This window comes from Aptenodytes forsteri, unplaced genomic scaffold (genome assembly GCF_000699145.1).
Source record: "Aptenodytes forsteri isolate BGI_AS27 unplaced genomic scaffold, ASM69914v1 Scaffold96, whole genome shotgun sequence".
Lineage (NCBI taxonomy): Eukaryota > Metazoa > Chordata > Aves > Sphenisciformes > Spheniscidae > Aptenodytes > Aptenodytes forsteri.
In genome coordinates, this window is record NW_008795029.1 from 1296585 (window position 1) to 1322645 (window position 26061).

At 38.6% G+C, this 26061-nt stretch overlaps 1 protein-coding gene across 1 annotated transcript in view; it reads right to left on the reverse strand.

The window, feature by feature from the left end:
- The window catches only part of COL4A1 (collagen type IV alpha 1 chain), a 75007-nt gene that overhangs the window by 36796 nt on the left and 12150 nt on the right, over nucleotides 1–26061 (reverse strand). Inside the window, exons 2-23 of the mRNA XM_019471226.1 lie at nucleotides 19180–19269; nucleotides 19045–19089; nucleotides 17417–17461; nucleotides 17245–17307; nucleotides 17090–17143; nucleotides 16918–16944; nucleotides 15492–15575; nucleotides 15317–15379; nucleotides 14243–14278; nucleotides 13649–13690; nucleotides 11948–12037; nucleotides 11295–11330; nucleotides 11087–11146; nucleotides 9384–9428; nucleotides 9108–9161; nucleotides 8590–8631; nucleotides 7609–7702; nucleotides 6922–6957; nucleotides 4804–4968; nucleotides 2607–2702; nucleotides 1575–1658; nucleotides 761–831 (exon numbers count right to left, since the gene is read on the reverse strand). Coding sequence (XP_019326771.1) covers nucleotides 761–831; nucleotides 1575–1658; nucleotides 2607–2702; nucleotides 4804–4968; nucleotides 6922–6957; nucleotides 7609–7702; nucleotides 8590–8631; nucleotides 9108–9161; nucleotides 9384–9428; nucleotides 11087–11146; nucleotides 11295–11330; nucleotides 11948–12037; nucleotides 13649–13690; nucleotides 14243–14278; nucleotides 15317–15379; nucleotides 15492–15575; nucleotides 16918–16944; nucleotides 17090–17143; nucleotides 17245–17307; nucleotides 17417–17461; nucleotides 19045–19089; nucleotides 19180–19221 — 1374 coding nt within the window. The 5' untranslated portion in view covers nucleotides 19222–19269. The remainder of the gene's footprint in view (nucleotides 1–760; nucleotides 832–1574; nucleotides 1659–2606; nucleotides 2703–4803; nucleotides 4969–6921; nucleotides 6958–7608; nucleotides 7703–8589; nucleotides 8632–9107; nucleotides 9162–9383; nucleotides 9429–11086; nucleotides 11147–11294; nucleotides 11331–11947; nucleotides 12038–13648; nucleotides 13691–14242; nucleotides 14279–15316; nucleotides 15380–15491; nucleotides 15576–16917; nucleotides 16945–17089; nucleotides 17144–17244; nucleotides 17308–17416; nucleotides 17462–19044; nucleotides 19090–19179; nucleotides 19270–26061) is intronic.

A 26061-nucleotide genomic window follows, 5' to 3' on the forward strand; every position in this document is an offset into this window, starting at 1 on the left:
GGTTGGACTCGATGATCTTAGAGGTCTTTTCCAACCTTAATGATTCTATGAATGATTCTATGAATGATTCTATGAATTTGTGTTACATTTTAGACAAGTGCTATGCTTACAGGTCTTCAGCTTCTGATATCTGGCCTTACTCACTGAGAGTCATGTTACACTGCGTCAACATAATTTACAAGTGATAATATTATCAGGATACTATCCACTTTCACAGCCTTCCTTTATTTCTTCAAAACTACTTAGCTTTCCTGCTAACTAATTATGTTTTATGGAATATACTGCACACATTTCCCAAAATTCAGACAAACTGCCGAAGTATATTGCATGCTAATATTAGATTGCTTACACTACACTAGGTGGCACTGTCTGTCTCTCAATATATATGTACACAACAGCAAAGAGTTACCGGAATGATTCACAAGAAGGTCAGGGCAGACCTGCATCTGTTTCCTGCGAAATCCTACTTTTTACCCAACTCCACTGCTTAGCTTGCTCAGCCAGAAGGTCGTGTGTCCTGTTGAGTTGATATGATGGGCAAACACAGAAATACAACCCATTTCTGACAGCTCTTTTTTCCTCTCATAGCTCAACCACGCTGCTTCCTAGTTTATTTTGCTAGGCATAGTTCCTTGATTTTTATCATATCGCTGTGCTGGTCTGATCCTACACAGAACTATTACACAACCACACTGATGATCACATGTTTTTTGATCACATGCCTCATAGGACACACAGCATTTGGCAAGGCATTACTTACAGGTACCCCTGGAAGGCCATCAAGTCCAGGTAAGCCTCTGTCACCCTTGAAACCCGATTGTCCTGGAAAACCTTATCAGAGAGACAAAAATACAATTCTATTTATTACATGCTTTTACAAATAGCTCATTGTATGTGAATTCTTTGTGATCCTTCTCAAAGTGTCTCATTCCATCCCGTTATATCAGCATAATGCTGCTAAAGTCAGTGAAGTTGTCTGGATTCATGTGCTCATGTGCTATATGTGTCTGCATTCATAAACTCAGAAGTTGATGATTCCTTTGAGTTAGGAACGAATTCACCTTACTGTTTAGACCTATCATGTAACCACTGCAGTCTTGAAACTACCTAAACCGTATTCATTTTTCTTAACAGTCAGTAGAACAAACGTTGGGTATAGTGTCACTGTTTGCATGCGGCACTTCTCTCATAATGTAGCAGAAAAATAATTATTTGTTTTGGCCACAGAATTCAATGCTAGGATTGGGAATGTATGTATGGGCCACTGCCAAGCCTGGGCATATAGGGCAAATGCTTCCCACATTATTTTTCACTTTCACAGCCTTCTGTGAAAATATTTGGGCCTCAGTTTGCAAAGACCCTCCACTGTGGCCAGTTTCTGCTTCCCTGGTAATTCTTGTTGATTGCATCAGAAATTTGGAATCAGGCCAAAAATAGGAATATTCCATCCTCCTATCATTAGTTTCACAAACAATTTGATTAGTGGGACAAAAAGAAATTAATTTTATCATATATGCTGTATTTTTAGATTTTAGCCTACATAGTTAATTCTCAGGTAGTTAATGAGTTTTTACCTGCTGGACCTGGTGGCCCTTGTGGTCCTGGAAGTCCAGGAGGTCCTACTTTATCACATAAGGCACAGGATTCACCTTTGTCACCTGAAAAAAAACCCCAACAAAACTAATGAATAACAATGAAAAGATTTAAGACAACTGCAAGCAGGTGGATTCAGGGGCAAATGTCAATTTAACACACTTCAAGTTGAAAGAATAAAAATAAATGTGCTACTTCTAATTACATGCTTCAAAGAGAATTCATCAGCAAACTGATATTCAAAATTCTTTAAAATTTTTAAAGGAATGGCATGAAAATCAACTTAAGTCTTATTCTAGGGACAATAATTAACAGATCAGTTAAAAGGGACCAGGCTGAAGAGGATCAAAAAGAAGAAAAGAAATATACACTGGGTATAGAAGAAATAAAAAGATTAAAGCAGAAGGAGAAGCTCTATAGTCACTGCAATTTTGCAGTTTTAGAAAAGCAGTGAGCAGAATGAGATTAGGAAGAATCAGCCATTGTGTAAATGAGTGCAGCTCATTTTTTTATATGTCCATTTAGTCAATGCTGCTAAAACACATGGTTGACAGTCCTATTTATAGGTGTTACAATTTTAGCTTCAATTATACTCATGGCAATGATTCATAAACCATTTCCATTCCCAACTCATTTGCCCCTCTCTAATTCTTCATCTCAGAATTCACATCTTAAATTGCCATGAACAATTGCCATTTACTTAATGGGGCTATACTCAACCCTTTCTTTCTTTCTTCCTAGCTCCTGTTTCAGCCCTGCGCCACCCCTTATCACCTTCCAGCAATGTGTAGGCTAAGTGAAGTGTAAGTGAAGTTTGTGTCACACAACTTAATACACAATATCCTTCTTTTACTCACCAGAGACTCGAGAAACATCTTCCATGTCCATGAACTATTTGTTTAACTAGCTTTAAGTACACTTTGTCTGGATCCAGCCTAACTTGCTCAGCCTCTTTACATACCCAAGCTCCAGGGTACAGAGCATTAGAAAGCAATCACTTTAAATAATATTACCTTTCTCTCCCATCTCTCCTGGAAATCCATCTCTTCCTGGAGGTCCAGGACTACCTGGTGCACCAGGTTCTCCCTGCTGGCATTGGTCAATTCCATCTGCAATGGAAATGCAATAAAGAATATTGTTTGACAAGTGCAAGTTTCCATTATAGGACTATCTATTCATAGATAGAATGTATCTATGAATACGGGTAAGTCAGGATAGCATTTTATTTTTCTATTTGTTTTACTTTGAAAAATTTAACTGGGATTCTGTATTCTAATTCCATATATACTGCTTAAGAAACCCCAAAAATTACAGAGAAAAGACAGGCTCTGTCATAACAAGGTTACAAACAACTTTTACATAAAATCTATTTTTATTGTAAGGTTTGGCTAAGAAAAGTGGTGTGGGTGAAAAATTGCTGGTTTGACCCTGAGAGAATGGAGAATATTGACTTTCTGAAGAAATTCATTAAGTAGAGTTTTTTGTACCCTGACTTTTGTTTTCAATGTTTTAGGAAACCTTCTAGGTCAAGAGCAGCTTGTTAACGTCTATTTAACTTCTTCACACCGATCAAGCTTCCTGAAAACAAGAAACTCCATATGTTAGGAACTTAAATAGGTAACAAATGAGAATATTTAGCAGGCTTGATATGAGAATACAAATTGTGCTTGTTCTGTTTGATTATATGGCAGAGGTTCTGACCCAATACAATATGACATCCCAAGAAGAAATTCTTCTCCCAAGTAACTAGTGATAGGACGAGAGGAAATGGCCTCAAGTTGCACCAGTGGAGGTTTAGATTGGACATGAGAAAAAATTTCTTTACTGAAAGAGTGGTGAAACATTGGAAGAGGCTGCCCAGGGAAGTGGTGGAGTCCCCATCCCTGGAAGTATTTAAAAGACGTGTAGATGCGGCACTTAGGGACATGGTTTAGTGGGCATGGTGGTGTTGGGTCGACGGTTGGACTCGATGATCTTAGAGGTCTTTTCCAACCTCAATGATTCTATGATTCTATGACGTCATTCTGGCCAAAGCCAGTAGTCAAAATGTTAATGTGAAGTCTGGCAAGCAACAGTTAAATGAAAAAAAATTGTTTCCCATTATGCACTTGAAGAAAGCTAAAGAAGTGTCTGGGGAAGGAGCAGAATTAAGCAGTGACAGAAACATGTTGTATGAAAAACAGGAATTGCTCTTATTTTTAGGGCAAGGTAAGATTTAGCTATTTAATTCCATATTCTAGGTGCTGGATTTTGTACTGTTTCATTGGCAAACACAGCAACGACTAGGCATCTTCAGTTGTTTTTGAACCAAGTATTTTGGTTTAGGAATTCAATAGAGAATAATGTTCCTTTCACTAGTTTTAGACTACCTGTAATAAACTACTGTAATAGAGATATCATTCTTTATGTTGAAATGACAATTTAACTCACAATATCAGTATCACCTATAGCAAAAGTTTTCCTTCAATAAAAGAGTTAAAACATCAGTTGTAAGGAGCTATTCAGCATGGACCACTTTCACATGTACTTTTTTCATTGCTTCATTGCAGAGCAAAACCAAAACATTTTTCTCTTTAAAAATGCTTTATCAGAATTATACATAGCTGTATAATTTTGTTATCATTATTACTAATATTATTATGTATTTGTCACATCATTACTAGCTTTTCATTTACCTCTATAAAGCAAGTGTTGACCCCATTCTCCTGTAAGATAATTTCATTTTACAATAAAAACTTCTAGCAGAATAGTATCTCGGTCAGCAGTTCTTACACCTGTTACATAGATTGGTACCGCAGACTTGTAAATTGTGATACTGAACAGCTATCTTTTATGCCAACAATATTAGTATCTGTTATTTTTTTCATTGAAAATCTATAAATATCTCTAAATTGGCACATTAGGACACAGAGGAAATGAATATGTATTAAGGTCAATTATTTGGCTATATTGTAACAGTCCACAAGGTACTTTTGAAGAAATTTTAAAAACATTTAGCAAAGAATCCTTGTCCCAGTGAGGAAACAAGCAGCTCGCTGCATCATGGAACAGCTTTTACTTGGTCCATTAACAACTCAGATATGTTTCTTCCACGATGTAGATGCATTCTGATTATAGCTTTTATAATCTTGTCTCCTTATCCTTTTTTATGTGCATGCAATGTGCATTGTTGAGTCTTCATTGTGAAAAGCAACCGTGTGCTTTACCCACCTGTTTTGCCTGGAGGACCTGGTGGGCCAGGCAACCCTGGGGGACCTGGGAAACCATCTCTTCCAGGGGGTCCGGGTAAAGGGAATCCCGGAGAACCCTTTTCACCTTTTTCACCTCTCTCTCCAGGGACACCAGGTGATCCTATCCTGTCAGGAAGCGGTCGACCTTTGGACAGAGTAAAACATACACGTAAAAAAGTTACAAGCAGGAAGGCAGTAACATTATCAACACATTAACTTCCATTAGGTTTCAGAGAGAAACAGAAAAATGTCAGTGCAAAATGAAAAGGGATTGTATTCTTACTATTGGTGATTTATACAAAATTGAGGTTACATACACACTACAGCTCAGAATAACTCACTTTGGTTAGGTCCCCAGACAAACACTCTTATTCTGTACTAACTGCCTTTCTGAGATTTAGTTTAATCAGCTTTTGCTGGGTAGGAAAAAGTGGTGACACAGGACTTAATTTAGCTATTACAGTTAGAAACTATTACACTCTTCCTTATCTCATAATAAACCAAATCTTAAACACACCTAGAAAGGGACAGTGTCTCTAAGAACTTCAGTAGATAAGTATTCAACAAAGCTAGCAGATTTCAGGAATGCTAAAACCAAAACTGTTTGTAGGAATAATAAGCAAACAACAGCCAATAAAGAGAAGCAGTTAAACAGCTAGAAAAAACTACTTAAGATCTCCTTTTAGCTATTTGTACAGTCACTCAGGTCTTCATACTTTAATGAGTTATTTCAGTTCACAACTAATCGCTAGACTTGATCACTAAACCATTTTGAGCCTTCTGCAACATTGCAGGAAGATATGAAAGTCACACAAATCTCAATTTCTGTAGGGTAATGACAGAATAAGAGCTACTATTTTTCTTGTCTTGTCTCACAGAATTCTTTAGGGACTATTACAGCCTGAGGTATATAGTATCTCCTCCCTAAACTGTGAAAAATTTCCTGGAAGCTATCTGACCCTGGCTCACATTAATTTCATATTTATCTCACTGTCAAGATAGAAAATGTGAGCAAAGGAGGTAATAGTAGTATCACTGTAGGATGTGCTAGAGTCAGGTTTCCACAGATGATTTGCTTAATTTTTAAAAAACAAATATCATGGTTTAGTTCAAACACATGTACATATATACATAATAGCAGTGTTGTCATGAATGTGAAGATGTTAAGACTATGAAAAAGGCAACATTTGCAGGCAAAAGAAATAACTTCTATTAGATCAAGTGACATAGTCAAAAAAAAAGCAGGAAGCCTTCAGGAATGACTTTGATCTAATAAATGTTATTATTTCTCTCTACAAACCTCGTTCTATTATATACATGCAAACACATATAGAGCTGAAGTGAGAGCAAAACAAATTATCTACATATGAGTATCCATACATAGGTACATATGCACATACCCACACACGTATTCACATTTTACAACTCTTCTTGCCCAGTGCAGCCATACTCTCTGGGCTCTCTCTGACGACCTGTGCACACTACTTCTTCAATTTAAGCAGAAAGTTATCAGGGCTCTACACAAAGAGCAAGGCTGGATCACATCAGAGACACGAGAAAAGCAATCTACAGGAAGAAATCCCTATCATCATCTAGACGGATGATTAGATCCCCGGAGAGGCCACTGCCTGGGTGTCCTGTAAGTCAGGCAGTAACTGGCAGCAGTTAGGGAGAACACCTCTTGGGACTTTTCACCCAAGAAGAACACAGGAAAAATGTGAACAAAATCAGTGGGCATAAATTCATACCTGGAGGTCCTGGGATTCCTTGTATACCAGGGAAACCTTTAGAAAGAGAAGTTTTCAATTAGGCAATGAAGTCAGTAATGCCAATGTCAGTGAACTTCTAGCACATAGAATCATAGAATCATAGAATCATTGAGGTTGGAAAAGACCTCTAAGATCATCGAGTCCAACCGTCAACCCAACACCACCATGCCCACTAAACCATGTCCCTAAGCGCCCGGAGAGGCCACTGCCTGGGTGTCCTGTAAGTCAGGCAGTAACTGGCAGCAGTTAGGGAGAACACCTCTTGGGACTTTTCACCCAAGAAGAACACAGGAAAAATGTGAACAAAATCAGTGGGCATAAATTCATACCTGGAGGTCCTGGGATTCCTTGTATACCAGGGAAACCTTTAGAAAGAGAAGTTTTCAATTAGGCCAATGAAGTCGTAATGCCAATGTCAGTGAACTTCTAGCACATACTATTTAAGTACACATTACAAGCTAGTATGCCCTGCATCAAAGGTTAAGTTAAATAATCTATAGATATCTGCAAACAATACATTTACAGAAAGGGCCCTGCTGTGTGCCTTCTCCACTGATCTTTCTTCAATAGGGTAAGGTCTGTAATGTGGAAAATGGGAAAGGGAATGCTTGATTTTCCCTGTTTACTGAAGAATTTTGTAAATTATGCAAGCCAATTTTAAGATTAAAATTTAGCTACTGACTCTTTTAAAGAAGTCTCAAGATTCTCTGCATTATTATCCTCTTTATGCTTGTGTTGATTTCCATCTTTCTTAAATAATCTCACTGGCTTATTTAACTGCCATAAAAACAGATCCCAGTTTATCCTTTTCAAATCTATAACTGAAAGGCAGTCTTATTTATGATGAGAAGAAGCATCCTACAAACTACAACAAAATGTAATAACCTGAAAGCAATTAAATAAATAACTGGAACATTTCACTGTCATATAGAGCTCACAGATAGTGCAGTTTTAATTTCCTTTAATAAGAAAACTAAAAGCATAACTCAATCAAAAAGACAAGACAAAATACATACCTTTTTCACCTTTTTGACCTTTCAGTCCAGGCAAACCTGAAACTCCAGGCTCTCCTTTTTCACCAAAGGTATCTACTAGTCCAGTATCTATAACCTAAATCATAGGACAAAGACTAGGACACTAGAAACATACAACTGTGCCCTTGTTTGTACCTCCCCCAACCTGACCTGATCGTACAGATGCCATTTTGTTTTGTGAAAACAATTTTGAGAAGTTTTGGTTATACTTGCAATTTCAGTGATACATAACAACTGCTGTGAGAAGGTTGTAGCTGCTGAGGAATTACCAGAGAAATTAAATATTTCCTATTATACCAAAATTCCTTCATATCGGTAGTAGGATTAAGTGGAGAGCTTTACGGCACCTTTCTGAACAAGAATGATGTCAAGAAACCTCAGCATGGTCTAAGCACTGACCCATTAGGTTTGTATTACCTTTAATTTTAAAATATTATGTTCTGGCAATTTCTGCTAACATTGATCTGAGCTTGACATACAGGATACCAATATTTGCAATAAAATATTCAGAAAGTATTCACCATTTTTCAAATCAAATTAGCAGATGTTGGGAATTTTCCCCCATGTTGGGGAAGCAGCACCATCAATGATCTATTTGTTACTGGCTAATCCCAATTTTTATTTGAAGTGTTAAAAAAATTATAGACTGCAAAGCTGACAGACTTACTCTTTTGAACTCTCTTTTAGATACTTTGTATTGATTAACAATGCTTATCATTTTCATAGTCCAAAACATTTGAAATTCATATTCTTTGAGAGCCCCTTTCCCAAATTTCAAACATACTTAAAAGAACTGTATCCAACTCTTGTTTCCATTAAGAAAAAATGAGGACATGACTGATTAGAATGAGATCAGAACATGCACGGAATCTCTTTTTTTCCTCATTGTTTGAGCACTTTGACTTTCACAAAATTTATATTTTCATTTAAGTTTAAAATAAAACAAAAGTTTATTTTACTTACTCTTCCTGGAGGTCCTGGAAAACCTTGTTCACCTTTGTCACCCTAAATCAGAATACAATTTACATTTTAAATCCAGCTCAGATTTTCTTCCCCACAAAATAGTATTTCCTTAGCAAATGAACACTTTGATACAGATTCATACAACTTCCAAATGATAAGCACCTGGACCATTATAATAAACAGTAAGTAGATAGTTTGTGGGCCTGTACTGCTTTACACTATGTAAAGAGAAACTGGGATTTTTAGGAAAGTACATTTGTACATATGCTGGCTGGGCAAAGAGCTTGTGAAAATAAAGCCTGCATTAATCAATTCATATAAGAGATCTAAACCAGGGATACCTAAGCTACCTTAATTTTGACTGTTCCTAGTCTCTGAGTGATGACTTTACAACTTAGTAACATTCATTTAATATTGCTTTATGTATATTTATGTTTTAATGCACATCTATGAACACGCCATACAAGCTCTTAACTCCTCATTCTGTGTGATGGGAAGCAAAGGCCGCTACTACGCACCTTCGTACCAGGCTCCCCGGCTCGTCCTGGAATCCCAAATCCACCAGGCAAACCCTGAGTGTAGAAGACAGCAAAACCAGAAAAGACAAATATAGTTGCGTCTTAGCTCTGGCAGCATCAAAGTTTTAAATTTTCAGACCAGTCACTAATTCACTGAAAGCAACAACTTTAAGTAAACAATTCAGAAGGCTAGAAAATTTCAACCATTTATAATACGCCGACAGTTCTTTGTTTCTAACGTAAGAAACAGTACTGGAAATTCAGTAAAATACATACAGGTTCTCCTTTTGGTCCTGGTTCACCATCTTTTCCAGGCTTTCCCTGTAAAACACCAAGTTCCACTCAGCTTAAACAGATGGCCACATACATGCAATTTCTGAATACAGTGGGTGAAACACTAGAACAAAATAATCGCTATTGTAATGCATTAACCGAAGTGTGGTAACACAGCTAACAGTGCAGAGGGTACAAAGCAGGCGAATTGTGACTGCCTACTGCTTATATTACTCAACATCCTACAAGCTGCAGAATTAAATAAAATCCTGCAAATCTGTTCCCAGAGCCAGGAATAACATACGGATTTCCCAGTCAAGGACGCTTCAAGGCAAAATATATCAACAGCACAGGAAACTGGAACCAGACCCAGAAACTTTTCCCTTCATAGGAATCCCTTTCTATATATATACTCTCCAGCCTCACAAAACCTTTATTCATGGACATTCGGTGGCTCAGTTTCAGCAGAAGGCTTGGAGAGTGGCCTCGTATCAGATCGTGTGGTTATCCAGTGGTAAAAAACACTTCCTCTAAATTGAAAGCTGTAATTTCACATTAATTAAAAATATGATCTGTAAAGTCAGGAGAGTCTTCAAATGTGCACTGTGATTGTAATTAATCATATGGTTTCATTCCATGAAACTGGAATATCAGATCTTAACTTATGTTCATCTTTCAAGCCTTATCTTAATTTCAGAAGTAGCTATGATTTCCTTGAACAGCAACAATTATGTATAAAATATCTTAGAAACTTTGCTCAGGGAACTCTGCAGACACTGAAAGATATATTTTTTAACAATTCAAAGATGCTCTGGTTTCCTCAACAAGTTCTAGGCCAACATTTCTCCGTCCTTCTAGCTTTCAAGCACTCATTTACTGTAAGAGTAAAAACGCATACATGATAGCAAGGATAATCCCATCGCGTATCTTTACTGAAAGGATGATAGAACATTCGACCTTGAAGTATATTAGAGAGGGAGATTTTCTCTTTTTCAGATTGAAGTACAATTCAATGCCTGTAGATGTGCTGGGTCTTTTGCGAACAGTTTATGAAGACCCACAATTTGAGAAACAATACTTTAGATACGTTTTCATGTAGAAAACGTATGGTTTTGCTACCAGCTCAGCTATGAAAGATATAGCATGACTGATGCAGAAGTTGTATGGATGAGACTACGATGTAGGTCAGACTAGGCAAATGTAACAGACCTTATGGCCAGGCTAGAAACCAGCAAGCAAAGATATCTCAGGCATCTGAATTTTTTCCTCCGTTCCTCTTCTTTGTAAGAAACGGTACCTTTAGGCTAAGCAGGCTTATTTAGTAGATTGCACGTAAGACTATTTGAAATAAATTCAACACGTTCCATTTAGCTAAAGTCATTCCTACAGAGTGATTCATTTTTCTTTGCTTTTCCTTCTGTTCCGGAATGACTTAATCTTGCTTCAGCTGGGATCAGTGGGAGTCTTGCCTTTGCCTTCAGCACTGCAAGCTACTGTTAGGTGTCTTTAGTTATCTGAAAGCATGTTACATACTAATAATACTCTATGTTATTACTACCTTGACTTATACACCTGTCCTACAGCAAAACTTGCTGGTTTGAAAAATACCAAATTTGCTGTTTCACTAATAGTTACTGAGTTTAATTAGCTTATGGAAACAATGCAATGACTGTAATTATGGTATTGATAAAGTTGAGCATACTTACACGTGGACCAGGCTTCCCAGGTTCACCCTTTTCTCCTTTGAAACCTGAACCTGGCAATCCCTGGAAAATAAATACACACCAGATTAATAATACTGCCAAATTCTAAAGTAAACTTGCTTTTATCAAATAGCTATAAAGATATCCAGGGCCATTATCATATTCTTCATAATTTTTATAGCAATTAAAAAAAATTCTACACAATACTTACTGGGGCTCCCTGTTCACCCTTTTCACCTGGATCACCCTAATGAAATTATAAAAAAAAAGTAGATTAGTAAGCAAAATCTTAACCATTATTAATTTAGGTTGTAAATCATTTAATTCTTCATGTCAGAAAAAGCACATTTGACTCTGTTCTCCACTTCAAGAACTATGCCTAATAGTATGATGTGCAAGAAGTTAGACAAACACAAAATGCTAATCCATTAAGCTAGTTTATTGTACTAGTATATTTTGTTTAGCCTGCCTAATTCAATAATTGAAAAATTCATTAACACTCAGATTCCATGAATGTGAGTGGTATATGAAAAGTCCAGTATAAGCTACTTAATTCAAATTTTTAGAATATTTGGTGTCTACAGGACTACGTTTATCAATCCTCCTTCCTCAGAAAGTCCTCTGCTGTATGCATTACTTATTTACGCGATTATTTATGCATTTATCATTTTATCATATATTTTTCAGAGAAACTTCTAGAAAGACAAACAAAATTCATTCATGAAGTAAAACAGGGAGAAATTTTTGAAGAATTGGCTGTAGGTGACTTCATATTCTCTTTTTCCTGTTTTACTTTTGTTTGCTAATTCCTATTGATCATATTTTAATGAAGAGTACAACAAGATTAATCATTTGAGGTCTCACCTTTTCTCCCCTTATGATTTCACTCCCTTTTTCTTTCATATGTGGTGCTGGTCCTGGGGGGCCTGGGGGGCCCCTTACCCCTTGTTCTCCCTGTCAACACCAAATCCAGGATAGTCCATTGAAAACAGTACTGACACTGAGAACAAACGTTACTAAGACAAATACCATTAAAGAGAACTACCACTTGCTTTTAAAAATATAGCTAAATGGGTTCTTTTAAATTCTTATTTCAGTAAAATCAATCAGAGAAAGGGTTACATACACAGTTACAGGAGACACAACTGTATAATGGGTGACAGACAGAGACTGCCCTGAAGAAAGATCTCTGAATCTCCTTTTAGGGTGAAGATTGATTAATACCGAATATCAAGAACATATCAAACTCATTATTATAATAGTACAAAGCTTTCTAGTGCCTCCTTTAGGAGGAAGGAGATTAGGAGGAAAGAGGTCAGGTGCAAAAAGTTGATGCCTGAAGGAAAATGTTAGTCAAAGCTTATAGTGTTCCATCAGCTTTACAACTGTCCGTAAAGGCCAACTTCAAGGTGGTAACTGTGGATCATACTTTTTTAGTATGTATGTGTCCATAGCAGGGTCAGAACCTCATCTCCTTATATAATGCAAAAGCACTATATTTTACAGTAAAACACCTCCAAAAAGGCTTGATACACTTCTGTCAAGCAGTAATGCATAGCAATGCCATTTGTTTTTTGCTAAAGACAAACCTGAGGAGTCCAAGATATCTCCACATACTTCTGTGGCCAACATTTTTCAAGAAATTTTATGATAACAAGTTAAACTCACTGTGTCATGCAGCAAAAAATTCTAACCATTAGGAATAGCATGGCTCAAAATACATAAATAAGGTGGTGGATAAAAAAACACCACCTAAGTAACATAATTTACTTATACTCCAAAAGGCCTCTGTCAATGACACTCATGAGAAGCTTCTGGAGAAGGGCTGAAACACACTATCAATTTACCAAATAACCCATGACTACATGCATTTCTTAGCTCCTGAAAATGCAACATAAGGCACTTTAGCCTAGACCTCTCAGTGGGTGAGGTAATGCATTAAACGTAACATGTTTTACCTCCCATTTGATGCTGGTTAAGAGAATAAATGGGATCCTGGAGCACATCTTCTGGCTTAGTTTCATTCAAAAGTAAACCTGCCTGTGTGCTCTGCAAACTGCTCCTGGTTGCATCAAAACAAAAGCTGTCCCCAGTAAAAGGGGACAACTGAAAGATCTGCTTCAAAAGTATAAACTACCAATCCAAACTAAGGCAGACAGGCCCTCAAGAGTCCTGCCACAATTAATTCTGATAATTCTGCACAGCACATTAAACCTCACCCCTCAGAACTAAACCGATTTCAAATAAATCTCATGATGAGTCCTAATATACAGAGTAAATGTCTCCAGATCTGCCTACTGCCAACTAAAGTAGTTGGTACTAGTCACAGCTGGAAAACAGGATAATGACCTAAATTAATGTCAGGTATAACATCACCATGAACAAAGTCTGTAACCGTTCATGACTTCTGTTCATTTAGGTGTAAGTTACAGATTTACTCAAGTCTTCAAAAAATTACAACGTTTATTTTCTCCATAGATTGATTCCAACAGTTTACTTATTTAAAACAAAGCATCAAGAATATTTCTGACAGTTGTTCTCTAGGAGTTTTCAAAACAGACTTACCTTTTCACCTTTGGGACCCTGAAAGCCCAACCCCATGTAGCCCTGAAAATAAAAATTACACATACTTAGCCAATTTTTATCAGCAGTGCATACGTGCATACACACACATATATGAAGGTATTCTGTACACGGCAAAAGTTAAGAGAGGATATAAAAGACAGGATATGTCTTTTAAATGCACATGTGAAACAAATAAATAATTATGTCCTAACCCTCCCTGTTGTTTTCTTAAGTCAGCAATTTGTGAAAAAATATATAGAATGAAATTTATCGGATAATTTTATTGTCAGTATGATCTTTTTTCATCACTTTACTGAAAATTTTGACATTTTCAGATGAGTTCAAATAATCACAGAATGTTGTAATTACTACTGATTTGATCACGTGAGGTAACAGATCCAAACAAATTTGATAAAAACCTAAAAAATGCGTTAAAAATCTCTCTTTATGATGCTCATTAAGACATAAAAACAGATTATTTTTTAGTGTAGAAAACCCACTTTTCTAGGACCATTTGTTTCCAGCTTTTTGGGGAACTGGTGTGCCAAATAAATAAACAAATAGACTTAATCCTTATAATAAAAAGAGTCTTACCTTCTCGCCTGGGAGTCCTGGTGGCCCTGGGGGACCCTACAAAACAGTACACTTTAGCATATATATGTATATAGTACACTAGTTGGAATAATGCCTTATTCTATAACGATAGCAAAAATGCAAATCTTTCCATTAAATCAAGATGTAAAGTCTTTTTCTGCTACTGTCCATAACTCACAACTTAAAATAAATAATAAAACCAAACAGAATCTGTCTAAGTTATCCCATCAGACCTTGTTTTGCACTTAAGAGTGTTGGACCTAAACAGGATCTAGACAGGAGACAATCAAAAAAAAGTCTATGGTACTGCACTGTAATATAATTTTATTGCTTTTTTTTTTTTTGCAGTTTTGCACGCTAGATATTACTCCTCACCCTTCTTTCATTAAAGTTGTTCTTTTTCACATCAGCAAGTGCAAATGCTGACTAAACTGTACTACCATTTTCCTTTACATTACTTTCAGTTTTCTTCAGAAGGGTAAGAAATCTCACAGAGCTCACTGTAATAGCCAGAAACACTGGGTGGACTTTTACCAAATGGAAATAACTGATGCCTGCTAGTGTTACCTGCATCCAGTACAGGAAGACAAGATATTAGGTATCTGTTAGACCTGTCAAAATGTCAAATAGCTGAAATGCCTTCAGCATTTGGTAATTACCATAGTAACAGACAGTTGATATCCTGCTTTCCACAGTACTACTTACCGTGGCTGCCCATAAGAACAACCTCAGCAAACATTTTGATTTAGATCTGGCTGCTAGGTTTGTGGGGTTTTTTCTATAAATTAAGTGGGGGAAGAGGGGAAAGGAGGAATAACTATTACAACTCCTCCCACACAAAAATACCCTCAAAGCCTGCAAGAAGAGAAGATGACTGTAGGAGCAGCTGCTATTGAAAACCTATGTTACCTAGTCATTCCTGCCACGGTAGAGTCCAGGAGGCTAAACATGAAGCCTGGAACCACAGGTTATCTTTCCCAAATCCCCACAAACACCAGCTATACACACCTTGTAGAACTTTCCTATAATAAAGCTCTACAAGTAAAGTGCAAATCACCATGAGAGGAAACTTACTGGATCTCCTGGAGGACCTTGTGGCCCCATTGGTCCCTGAAACCCTGGAGTTCCAGGTGGACCCTATGAAAAATTAAAACGGCATAATTAAAAAGTGATATTTATTTTGTAATTTCATGATACTGTTATAATTTTAATTCAAGCTCACTGCTATTCAAACATCATTTAGACTTACAGGTAGTCCAGGTTGGCCAGGAAAGCCTTTATCACCTTTTAGCACACTAGGAGGTAAAAGACCGATCACTTCACCTGGATCTCCCTATAACAAGAAAAGAAGAAGAAGAATACTTGAACATCCATTCAAATACATTCCAAAACAGTAATATTGAGATGAGAGGAAAGTTGGAACTATGCAAAGTTCAGAATCATTTGGAAAGCTGACTTAAAAAAAGTCACCTTACTTCTTTTAATTCAGCTGAAACATAGCAAGAGATATTAAAAGTTAAGACCTTAATTGCCAAATGTCCTTTAAAACCACCTGAAGTGATTCCAGCACCAAATCTTCCTGCATACCCTAATTTCCTATACCATAATGGGTAGTCAGAAAGATTTTCTTACCAAATCTATCACTACTAGTGTCACCACACAATGGGAGCATCTGACCTGGCTGCTGAGGGAAGCGGTAACCTCACAATCTCTTTTCCAGGCTGAGATCTTCAGTTTTATACCTAATTTTGACATAAAAGCCATTTAAGGCATCCCTTTTCTTCAAAAAACAAATCCACTTTGTCTTACTTTAGAAAACTATTCTGATCATTTTCCACTTCTTTATGTCTCTTTTTTTGATAGCAGAAGATCCCATTTTTCCTGCATTTTTGTACAAAGTTGCAATATTGTAAGTGATTTTATTTCAGGAGTTGTGTGCCTATGCATACATGCCTAGGGAAGAAACATTCCAGTACTTCATTGTTTATAGACTAAAGTCAGTTCTTCCCATGTGAGAGAAAGAGAAAAGGGCATTTTACAACTTCAGGTAGTCATGTCATTACAAATCTGAGATTACATTTATAGTTATATTTAGCTTACAGTTCCAAATTATATCTGTTCATCTTAAAGAGCAAAAGCTCTCTGTTGACATTCAATTATTTCATTCTCCAGCTCACAAAACGCACTCAGATACCTAGTTAGGTAATTTTTTTCTTTATGAAAACTGTTTAGTATGTGTTGGATGCTTCTCATATTGTGGGCTATATGACTTTCTTCCACAAACATTATCTATTTGAAACTATTTAGATAAATGAAATGCCAATATCAAAACAAATGTTTGAACCATAAAATCTATCTACATCTTTATGCACAATTGGGTGGTCACCATACTACTTATACATCATTAATGATATGTACTATTTTTTTCTGTTGTAATCCATGTAATACTTACACTTTTAGGACCTGCATGGAACAACACATATGTTCAATTGTTACTAGCTGGAGGTCACCCCACTGTCTTTATTTAGTGGGACTGCAGAACAGAGTACAAAGTGAAACATGCCAGTACAATTTTTCAGTCCTCCAGTAAGGACTGCTAGTCTTAGAGGGTGTAGAGTTGACCCTAACTCTTATTGTTAGAAGCAGGATATGAACACACGTAGAGTAAAATGTACCTTCATTCCAGGAGGTCCTGGGGGTCCCTGTGGAAAAAGACATATTTGATGTTATTCTTCCTCAGTATTGTATATTTTACATCTTATACTCTATATAATTTCATATAGTTATATTTGCATTTCAAGAATCAGGGTTGAAACAAGTGAATCAAGCATGAAAGAATCTACTTACTATGCTCCCAGTCAGTCCTGGTAAACCTGGGGGACCTACTGGACCTCTTTCACCCTGAGGGGAACAGAGAAATTGGTTTTGTTTAGGGAACATATGCTTGAGGGATGTTTTTATTTCAACACAGAGGTGCTGTTATAAACATATGTAAATGTCACCTTTGTGCCATTACATCCTGGAATGCCAGGTGGACCAGGAGGGCCATCTTGTCCAGGAATGCCCTACATGAAAAGAGAGTAAAGAAGTTAGCAATATTAGCAATAATCCAGGTCAGATGTCACGATTAAATCTTCTATCTTCTTTGTAAAAATACATATACTTCATACGTACAGGAAGGCCTGGGTTTCCTGGAAAGCCTGATGCTCCTGGGGGGCCCTGCAATTGACAAAAACATAAACTGAAATGACAAACCCACGAAACAGCAACGACAAGCTAGAGCTCAAGTCACATCTCCAGTGGTGACAGTCAAAAAACAATTAACAGTTTCTTTTAAACTTCCTTGACAAAATAGCTCTAATCTTCAAAACCTCTCAAACATGGCACCTTAGTAATCAATAACTGAAAGCAACTTTTTATATTTCTTTAACTTTTTAAGCAGCAATATGGATTTCCTTCTACAGGAACTGGACCAGAGCCTTATGCACAGGAAAAAAGGAATGCAGAGGTGCTGTCTTCTCACAACCATTGTTCCCAAAATGAAATGTACTGTAGGCACCTCTTCATAGCAGAAGAGGATGTTAACACACTGTAAAGATGCTTCTCTATCTTTCATACTCCACATCAGTGTATCAATTCATCCTTATTATCAAAAAACCTACCGGGTTGAGACAACTCTTTCCCCTTGAACAGCTTTCCAGTGTAATGAATCAGGAGTTTGACTCGGCACATCATTTTCATCCTACCAGCTTATTTATTCATGCAGTATTTCCTAATACATGTACTGTGAAGCAGAAAAGATGTATGGGGATCCTGTGCTCCAATAGTATATTTACATCCTCCAAAACTTTATAATTGCTAAAATATAGTCTACTTGCACTGTAGCACACAAACACATTTGCCAGGAGACGCCAATTCACTTTAACACTCAGGATACCCCAGGGTATCATGAACATCATAGACTGAAATAAGGATTTCTTGATCTAGCAGAATACACCCTCTGTAATAGCTCAGAAACTGCAGTTGATTCAGTAAATTCTATGTGCTGCAGCAACTGCAGGCAAATGGAGAACAAAACTGAGATGGCATTTTGGAAATCTGTGGACAAGAGGGTATAGCTGAAAATGTATGCACCATTACTGGTCAAGTCATTCGAATCCTCTTTCATCATTACATTACGAAATGTGAAAGTGCTCAGAATGAGCCTGGCACCTCACAAAACCTCAAAAGACATGGCCCTGGCTAATATGATGTGCTAAAATAGGTGTTATATAAGTGCCACATTAAACAGAAATGACAACAGGAAGGTTACAGGCATATTCACAGCCTCTTCTAGCAAAGTCAAGAGATCTTTGTCCCTGGCTTTAATTCGGCTCTGCACATTTTTAACATGTATGTACGCATGGGTGTGTCAGCTTCTCTGCTGGATTGCTTCAAGGAGGTTAGATGGCAAACATAAAGGAGAATTTTGCATGAGGTAATAAGGTTGGTTCATATTCAAGCTGGAAAAAAGCCTCTTGGTATGTCAGAAAGATATCAAAGGCATATTAAAACCAGTGCTGTTGATGCAGTGGTAAGTGCCAGGTGAAAATGCAAATTAACAAAGGCACTGACTGCCCAATGCAGAAAGAACTTCAAAGGCAAAAGCAAGAATTTTGAAATTATTGTGCAGAACAAGGGGATGCCATTGATTAACTCAAAGAAGAGACTAACTCCGTCTTGCACTTGAATGCAGCCATGGCGAGTTAAAGACATATAAACCCACAGACATCAGAATTGCAAAAAAGTAAGTTAGAACTCACTCTCGTTCCTTTTGTTCCTGGCAGTCCTGGTTCTCCAGTATCACCCTGCAAAGGAAAAGAAATAGCTTTGTCTTTCCTAGGGACAACAATTTAGGGAAATCTGAGTGTTTTAAATATTAAAGCTGAAGTTCTTACCTTAAGCCCCGGTGGCCCAGGAGGACCTTCAGGTCCTTGCATTCCAGGAAACCCAATCACACCCTGTAGTCCAGGCAAGCCTCTTTCTCCCTGTGGAAGAAGAAAGCTCATTAGCAACTAAATAGCTGAAGCTACTTCTTCAAGCAACCCACATATCCCGTTTCTGTGCTCAAGAAACCTGTTAGGTGGTAAGAAGCTACATGTGACAGCAAACATTTCACACTGGTATTTGAAAGACGGATTATTATAAACAAAGAAATATTTCTGGTTCAATAATAGGTTGGCAGAGTCTGAGTGTGGCATAATAGAAAAGCACTCTTTGAATGTCAATGAAACCTTTTTTCTGTCTCCCTAGATAGCACTGTTCATAACATGTTTATACCCCTGGGATCAGGAAGGCCACTTTCCCTCTACTAAGACTTACCTGCATTCCTACAGAGATACCATTAAACCCTGATAGAAAATCTAACACCCCAAATCAGCGATTAAATTCCTGAAAACTGCAAATGTCACTGTTCAGTCACTACTGTATGAATGGCCAATACCACTGCTCTTCTTGTATATCATTCACAACAGCAGATTTTGGAGACCAGGCTTGTCACTTAGTCTTGAGTTTCAGGGTGTTGCAGAGCCTGAGTGCTTTGAGATACAGGATCTTCCCAAGAAGCCAAACATACAGATTGTATGTGTCATCCTTTAGGTTCTTCTTTAATGCTGTATGGGACATCTGTGTTTTCTGTGCTGTCCCTCTCCTTACAACCCCAAATGTATTTAAAACAGATAAAACTAGAGGCAGAAAATCCATCCACACTCTACATCAATATTGCAGCTATTACACATTCACTATACTGGGACTCCCAGTGAAACCAAGAGGAAAACTGTCTGAATAAAGGCTGCAAAATCTACACATAGGGGAGAGGGAAAAAAATTATGCATGTCAAAGTCTGAAAACAGCAAATCAAGCAAATCAAAAGCCATACGTTCCACACAGGAAGTAACTAGAGTTGTCCTTTCACGGTGTGGTGTGAAACAGGGAGAAACACTTCACATTGTCCAAAAAATGTGGGAATATTGGATGAATAAAACATTAGTGAGCAACTGCAAAAAGGAAAAGGTATCCAAGTTTGGACAACAGCTAAAAAACATGGCACCTGTTTTAGAAATTCAAAACACAGACCAATCTTCAAAGGATACCAACAAGGAAATAAGATCAACAAAGTTCAAAACACATACGCAAAGATTTAAGTATTTTCAGCAAAACAGTTGGAGATTAGATTGCTATTTGTAATTAACAAATGATTCAGTATTTGGATTTTAGGATCGTGAATAGCAAGAAACTTTTCTCCTGATTGTTTAGGACAAAGATTCACAGCAATATGCCAGTAACTTGCAGGGGCCAGCTGAGGACTGAGCACACAAGAGAGGAGGAACACCTGAGTCTTGGAGAGCTCACTCTTCAAGTAGGTGTAACAGGCATCTTGCAAAGAAAAGGTTATGATATGCAGGCAGAGGAAACCACAGATGACCCACAGACATGGTGCTAGCTACAGTTTTGGAAGATGAGAGGAACTGGAAGATTTGTGAAGTCACTAGGTTGATGTTGGTTTTTAGCTCCTTGGCCGGGATTTTGTTAAGAAGATGAAAAGACAAAGGAGAAGAGAGGTGATTGATGGGTAAGAAAAGCAAGGCCAAGGAGGAAGAAGGGGAGAAAACTATAACTGAGATGATAAGAGCATGAGACAGTGAAATCAAAGTAACACTCATTTATTAAAATTTCCTGCCAGGAAAAATTCTCCTGCTGCCTCTCATCTCCTTCCTCCCACAAAAATAAATCTTTCAATAAACAGGTTCTTTCTGAGGCAAACAATCAGTTTTTCCTTCAAGTGCCAAAATGGCATGATCTCCTCTATTTACTCCCCAATATTCTTTGTCATCGCTTGAGAATAAAGTTTGCTAGTAACCCAAATCCCAGGCAGTGTGTTAGACCACAAAACACAGCAAAACAAAGCAAACAGCAGAACAGCTGAAGAAATATATTTCTAGGTCAGCTGTAAGAGGTACAAAGTCCAAGTTCTAAAGTAATTAAAATTGTTTTGAAAAATATTTTAAGGAAGAATGTGTCAGGATCCAGGCCTCTGAGTAAATGTTGAAGTAATTATCCTAAAATCTGAAGGCTATCTGAAATGTTGAACAGATTACAGAGGTTCTTAAACCCATACTTTGGCTGGCTAATTGGCACTGCAGTAACAAGTGGATCTCTACAAAACCAGATGTTGTGTCACTTCAGACCAGGATTTTACACTGAACCCTGGGCACTTGCTCTCATGACCTGCTGGGAGATGGACTAAGGAGGGAGAAGACACTCAAGTACATAAAACAGAGTTTTCCATTGCTGAAGAGAAGCACAACATGTGCAAATGAGAAGAAAACAAGATTATTTTGACACCTACGGAGAAATATGAGTCATGTGCAACATGACTAATACTTTATGCACTCAGGAGTTCTGTCCATTTGAGGATTTCAACACACTTTGAACCACTGCACCCTGCAACGCACGGAAATAGTCTTTCCTCCATTCTTAAGGAAAGATAAAACTGAGGTTTATAGATCAGATTTTCACTTAGTCTAAGGCTCCCTTAAGACTGTTCTGGCACTGTAAAAGGGCCTTAACATGCCTGTAAATCACTCACTAACGTAATGACTGCTTTAGCTTGCCAGGGAGGTTAACTCAAGGCTTGAAATAAATAAAAACTTGGGCTTCCAAGGCAACTATAGTCAATTCTTTCAAGGCTGTCTTCAACCTCCCAGGCTGCAATGTCTGAGGAGTAAAACATAGCTGCAGGAGCAGAGCCAAGACCATACCGAATCACTTCAAGCTAAGATACATCCAGGTTTCCGTTGAAACATTTTATTTTACTGACTTGAACTGTTAGGCCAACAAGAAAAATAACTGGTTATTTGTCCAGGACTTCTGGAGATCCAGTCAAGCTACTGGATATCCCAAGGCCTGGAGAGCATAACTCCTGAGCGTGTGGAGGGCTGTACCGTCCCAAATTCTGCAGACTCATGGTTCCTCATACTGGAACTGAGCTCATCTTTTTGCCTGTGATTTGCCAGAGGGAAGTAAGGAAATATAAAGGTGACCACAGGTGTGAGAGCTGCCGGATCCCTCTTTGCATGCAACCTGCCACCTTGGCCACTTATTCTAACAGGGGAGCACGGACTTACACACTACTTACACCTCTCCCTCTACTCTGCTTTCCCATTTGATTTTACTGCAAAGTAAGTTTGGGGTAAGTAGTCCAAAGTAAGCATTGAGTAAGTAGCCCAAACTTGTGCAGTCTCAGGCTATGCAGTTAATGGGACCTTATTCCTCCATGCCATCCACGGAAACTCTGAGAAGTTAGGACAACCTATTCCACCAAGACCCAGTAACAGACCTAGGGATGTCTCCTGGGTTCAAGTCCCTTTCTTCAGTCCAGTTATCAGACTGCCTCTTTGTATAACAGTCTTAGAAAACTAGTGTGCCAAAACTTGTAAGGAAAGAAGCAGCGCTAATGAACAAAGGTCTAACTTCAATACTCCTGCTCTAGTTAGTACCAACTTCCACCATGAGATGGTTTTTTGGCATCAGTGAAACTACACTAAATTACAGTAAAATTCTATCAGTCTCAAAGTATCTACACCGAACAAGAGAGTACAGAAACTCTACCATCTAGAAGCTGTAAAGTCATGTGAATGCAGAGCTCCACATGTCCTAATGTCACTGGGTAGATCAGCCCACAGAGATCACTGGGGTAGCAACATTTGTACTGCTGCTTTCCTACCCAAAGTGGCTTATTTCGAACTTCAAGCTCAGATGAAGCTATTGCTTATTACGTTGTGCAGTACAGACATAAGCATGTCCTGAAGATGCCTTGCATTGCAAGGAAATACTTGAGCAGCATCCTTTCCCTGCTTGCCTGCCCAGTTCCTTTCTTCACTCAATGTTCCAGCCAAACAGCCCAACAGCTAGCGTTCGCACTACATTTATGCTGCAACTCATTAAGCATCCACACTACATAAATTGGCAAGCACCCGATCACCGCTGTTACCCCACTTATTTTTCGCTCAGCACTGAGATTTCTAGCTGCGATGTGTGAAGAGCATGAGACTCTGACTGTAAGGGCTATGTATTGTTCAAGTTCCAATATTCACAGCTGCAAAATCTTGGCAAGTAACATTGAAAGAGCTTCTGCTTCTTAAAAATCAATTCATGAGACTCAAAAATTAAAACAGATGTAACCAAGTCATCTGTACCTCTGCTGATTCAATGCAAACTGTCAGAAAGCACAAAGGAGAATTCATTACTCAGCTCACAAAAATGAATATTCTGTCACTCGGCTGCTGAAAATGCAGAGGTGCTACGTAAAAAGACAGCAAGTGCTCAGTCGCTGTTGCACTCATTTAATAAGCAAGATGCCTGTGTTAGTCCAGCTTTTGTGAAATGCATCCAAATGCCTTTGCATTAGATACTTCAAATTAAAAGCAATTGAATGGACTTCTAAACAGAGGTGAACCTGTTAAGAACGTAACTACATGGGCTGATATTTTTGCTGGCACCTGCCCTTCCAAATTAGCCATGAAATGTGTTTGACACATGGAACAACTGCAGATTGCTATGCAAGAGAGTCACATGAAGTAAGTAGTTTCAGAAGATTCAGCTGTAATAAATTAAGTGTTGAGGGGAGGAAATAATCACCACCCCATTATAAATTATTTCCCCTATTATTTTGTCTAGGGACTGCTGGACTGGGAGATTTTAGACTTGAGAGACTGGTAACATGGATATAAATCAACTGTTTCCAGAAGTGCAGGCTCACAGGGTGTCCGGGCCCATACGAATGTAATGTTCTCAGGCTCTCCAGAGACTCAGGCACGTGGTGAATAACAATGTGCAGATCTTCTGAAGCCATTTGAAAGATGCTTCATTTGCCTCTGCCAGTGATCGCCCTGCAATTGAGACGGCAGGACAGACACGTGCCTGCCCCTCAGCCGAAAAGGCATAAAACTCAGTCTTAGGGAGAGATGTCAAAAGGCAGCTGAGCTGATCTGCCCAGCAAAGGCGGCTCTTCTCCCCCTCCTCCTTTTAGAGGGGTGGTGCCACCTCACCCTTCTTTACACCAGCTGGTATGATTCCCTCAGCCTCCACCGCACCAGTTCAGCTCACTAAATTTACTCACTTTTCTTTAGCAAGTGAGCTTGCTCCGGCCTCAGTGAGCTGAGGAGCTCATCAGGTGGTCAGGCAGCTGCCAAAACCGGAGGACATAGCAATGCAGGATGCAGGGCAGAAAGGCAGTGAGAGCAGCTTCTCACCCCAGCGCAGTGGGGTTTGCTGGAGTTCATCCACCAGAGCTCCTCAGCTGTGCCTTTGCTGCAAGAGGAACTGAGCTGGGAGCCAACAAACACTTGACCTTGCTGGAGAGCCATCTTCAGACCAGTGTTGCTGCTGACTCCAACGTCGTTATAAGCTCAGACTTTCTCTCTCACAAACACACATGCTCCCCTCTTCCCAAAAGCTAATGTTCATTGAATTGAAACACCACCAAGGGCATGTGTGGCAAAGAAATGCAACTGCTTCAAGGTGAAAATTGAGGATGCAGTTTCCAAAAAGAGAGAAATAGGGCCTGATAATTCAGCATTCTTTTCTATTTTTCTCTTATCCTCAGTCTGATTTTAGAAGCAGTCTCAAACATTGCTTTTGAAAGAAATTAGTTTGAGACCTAGGTGCAACTGTTAACAAGAAAACCCACCATCCAAAACATAGAATCATAGAATCATTCAGGTTGGAAAAGACCTTTAAGATCTTCGAGTCCAACTGTCGACCCAACACCACCATGACCACTAAACCATGTCCCTAAGCGCCTCATCTACACGTCTTTTAAATACCTCCAGGGATGGGGACTCAACCACTTCCCTGGGCAGCCTCTTCCAATGTTTAACCACTCTTTCAGTAAAGAAATTTTTCCTCACGACCAATCTAAACCTCCCCTGGCGCAACTTGAGGCCATTTCCTCTCGTCCTATCGCTTGTTACTTGGGAGGATCACACCTTGATGCTCCAGTGTGACCTTGTAAAATCCACAGCGATGCACAACAGCCTTGCAATGCACTACATGGTTTCTACCGAGACTATCCCAAGCCACATGAGAGGTGAACGCAGGCTCTGTATTTGTTCCTTCAGCTGATCTAACTGCGAGCGCTCAAGTGAATTGGCTTTGAGGTGTTAGACCAGTAATTACACTGCACAGTGGGAGACACTATTGTGCGATCTGAGTAGCACTCTCAAGTCACTGTGTTTCACTCCACACTCTTTTAAACATGTGTTACAGAATTGTAATCGGCTCAGTGTTACATTAGTGAAGACAAGTGGGGAATATCCAATTCTTTATTAAGAGTATTTTTAACCACCAGAGGGAGCAGCGGCCCCGAATATCTTTCAGGATTAAAATAAATATGTATTTTGTCCTCAGCTGTTTGTCCTCAGCTGCACTTACCATTTTCAGTATTTTATTGAAAGTATGAAGTGGATATCAGTCAAACAGAATTATTGCTATATGCTCACAGGGCAAGCGTCCTCAAATGCACTAAGGATGCTTAACATTACAAAAGTCTCACTGCGTGTCCTTCAGCACTAGAATCTATCTGTGCTATAGCTATACAATTCTGGAGCCACACGAGTAACGAGTAATTAATTACACAAACATAACTGTGAAGACATGCAAAGAATCTGTGTAGGAGCTCTGTAAAGATCTTGGCTCACCCAGAAGTTTTGGGGCTGAGCCCCTGACAGTATGCAGAATGGAAGAGGAGGGTTGGGGGGGGGCTGTCTGCGGGGGGGAGA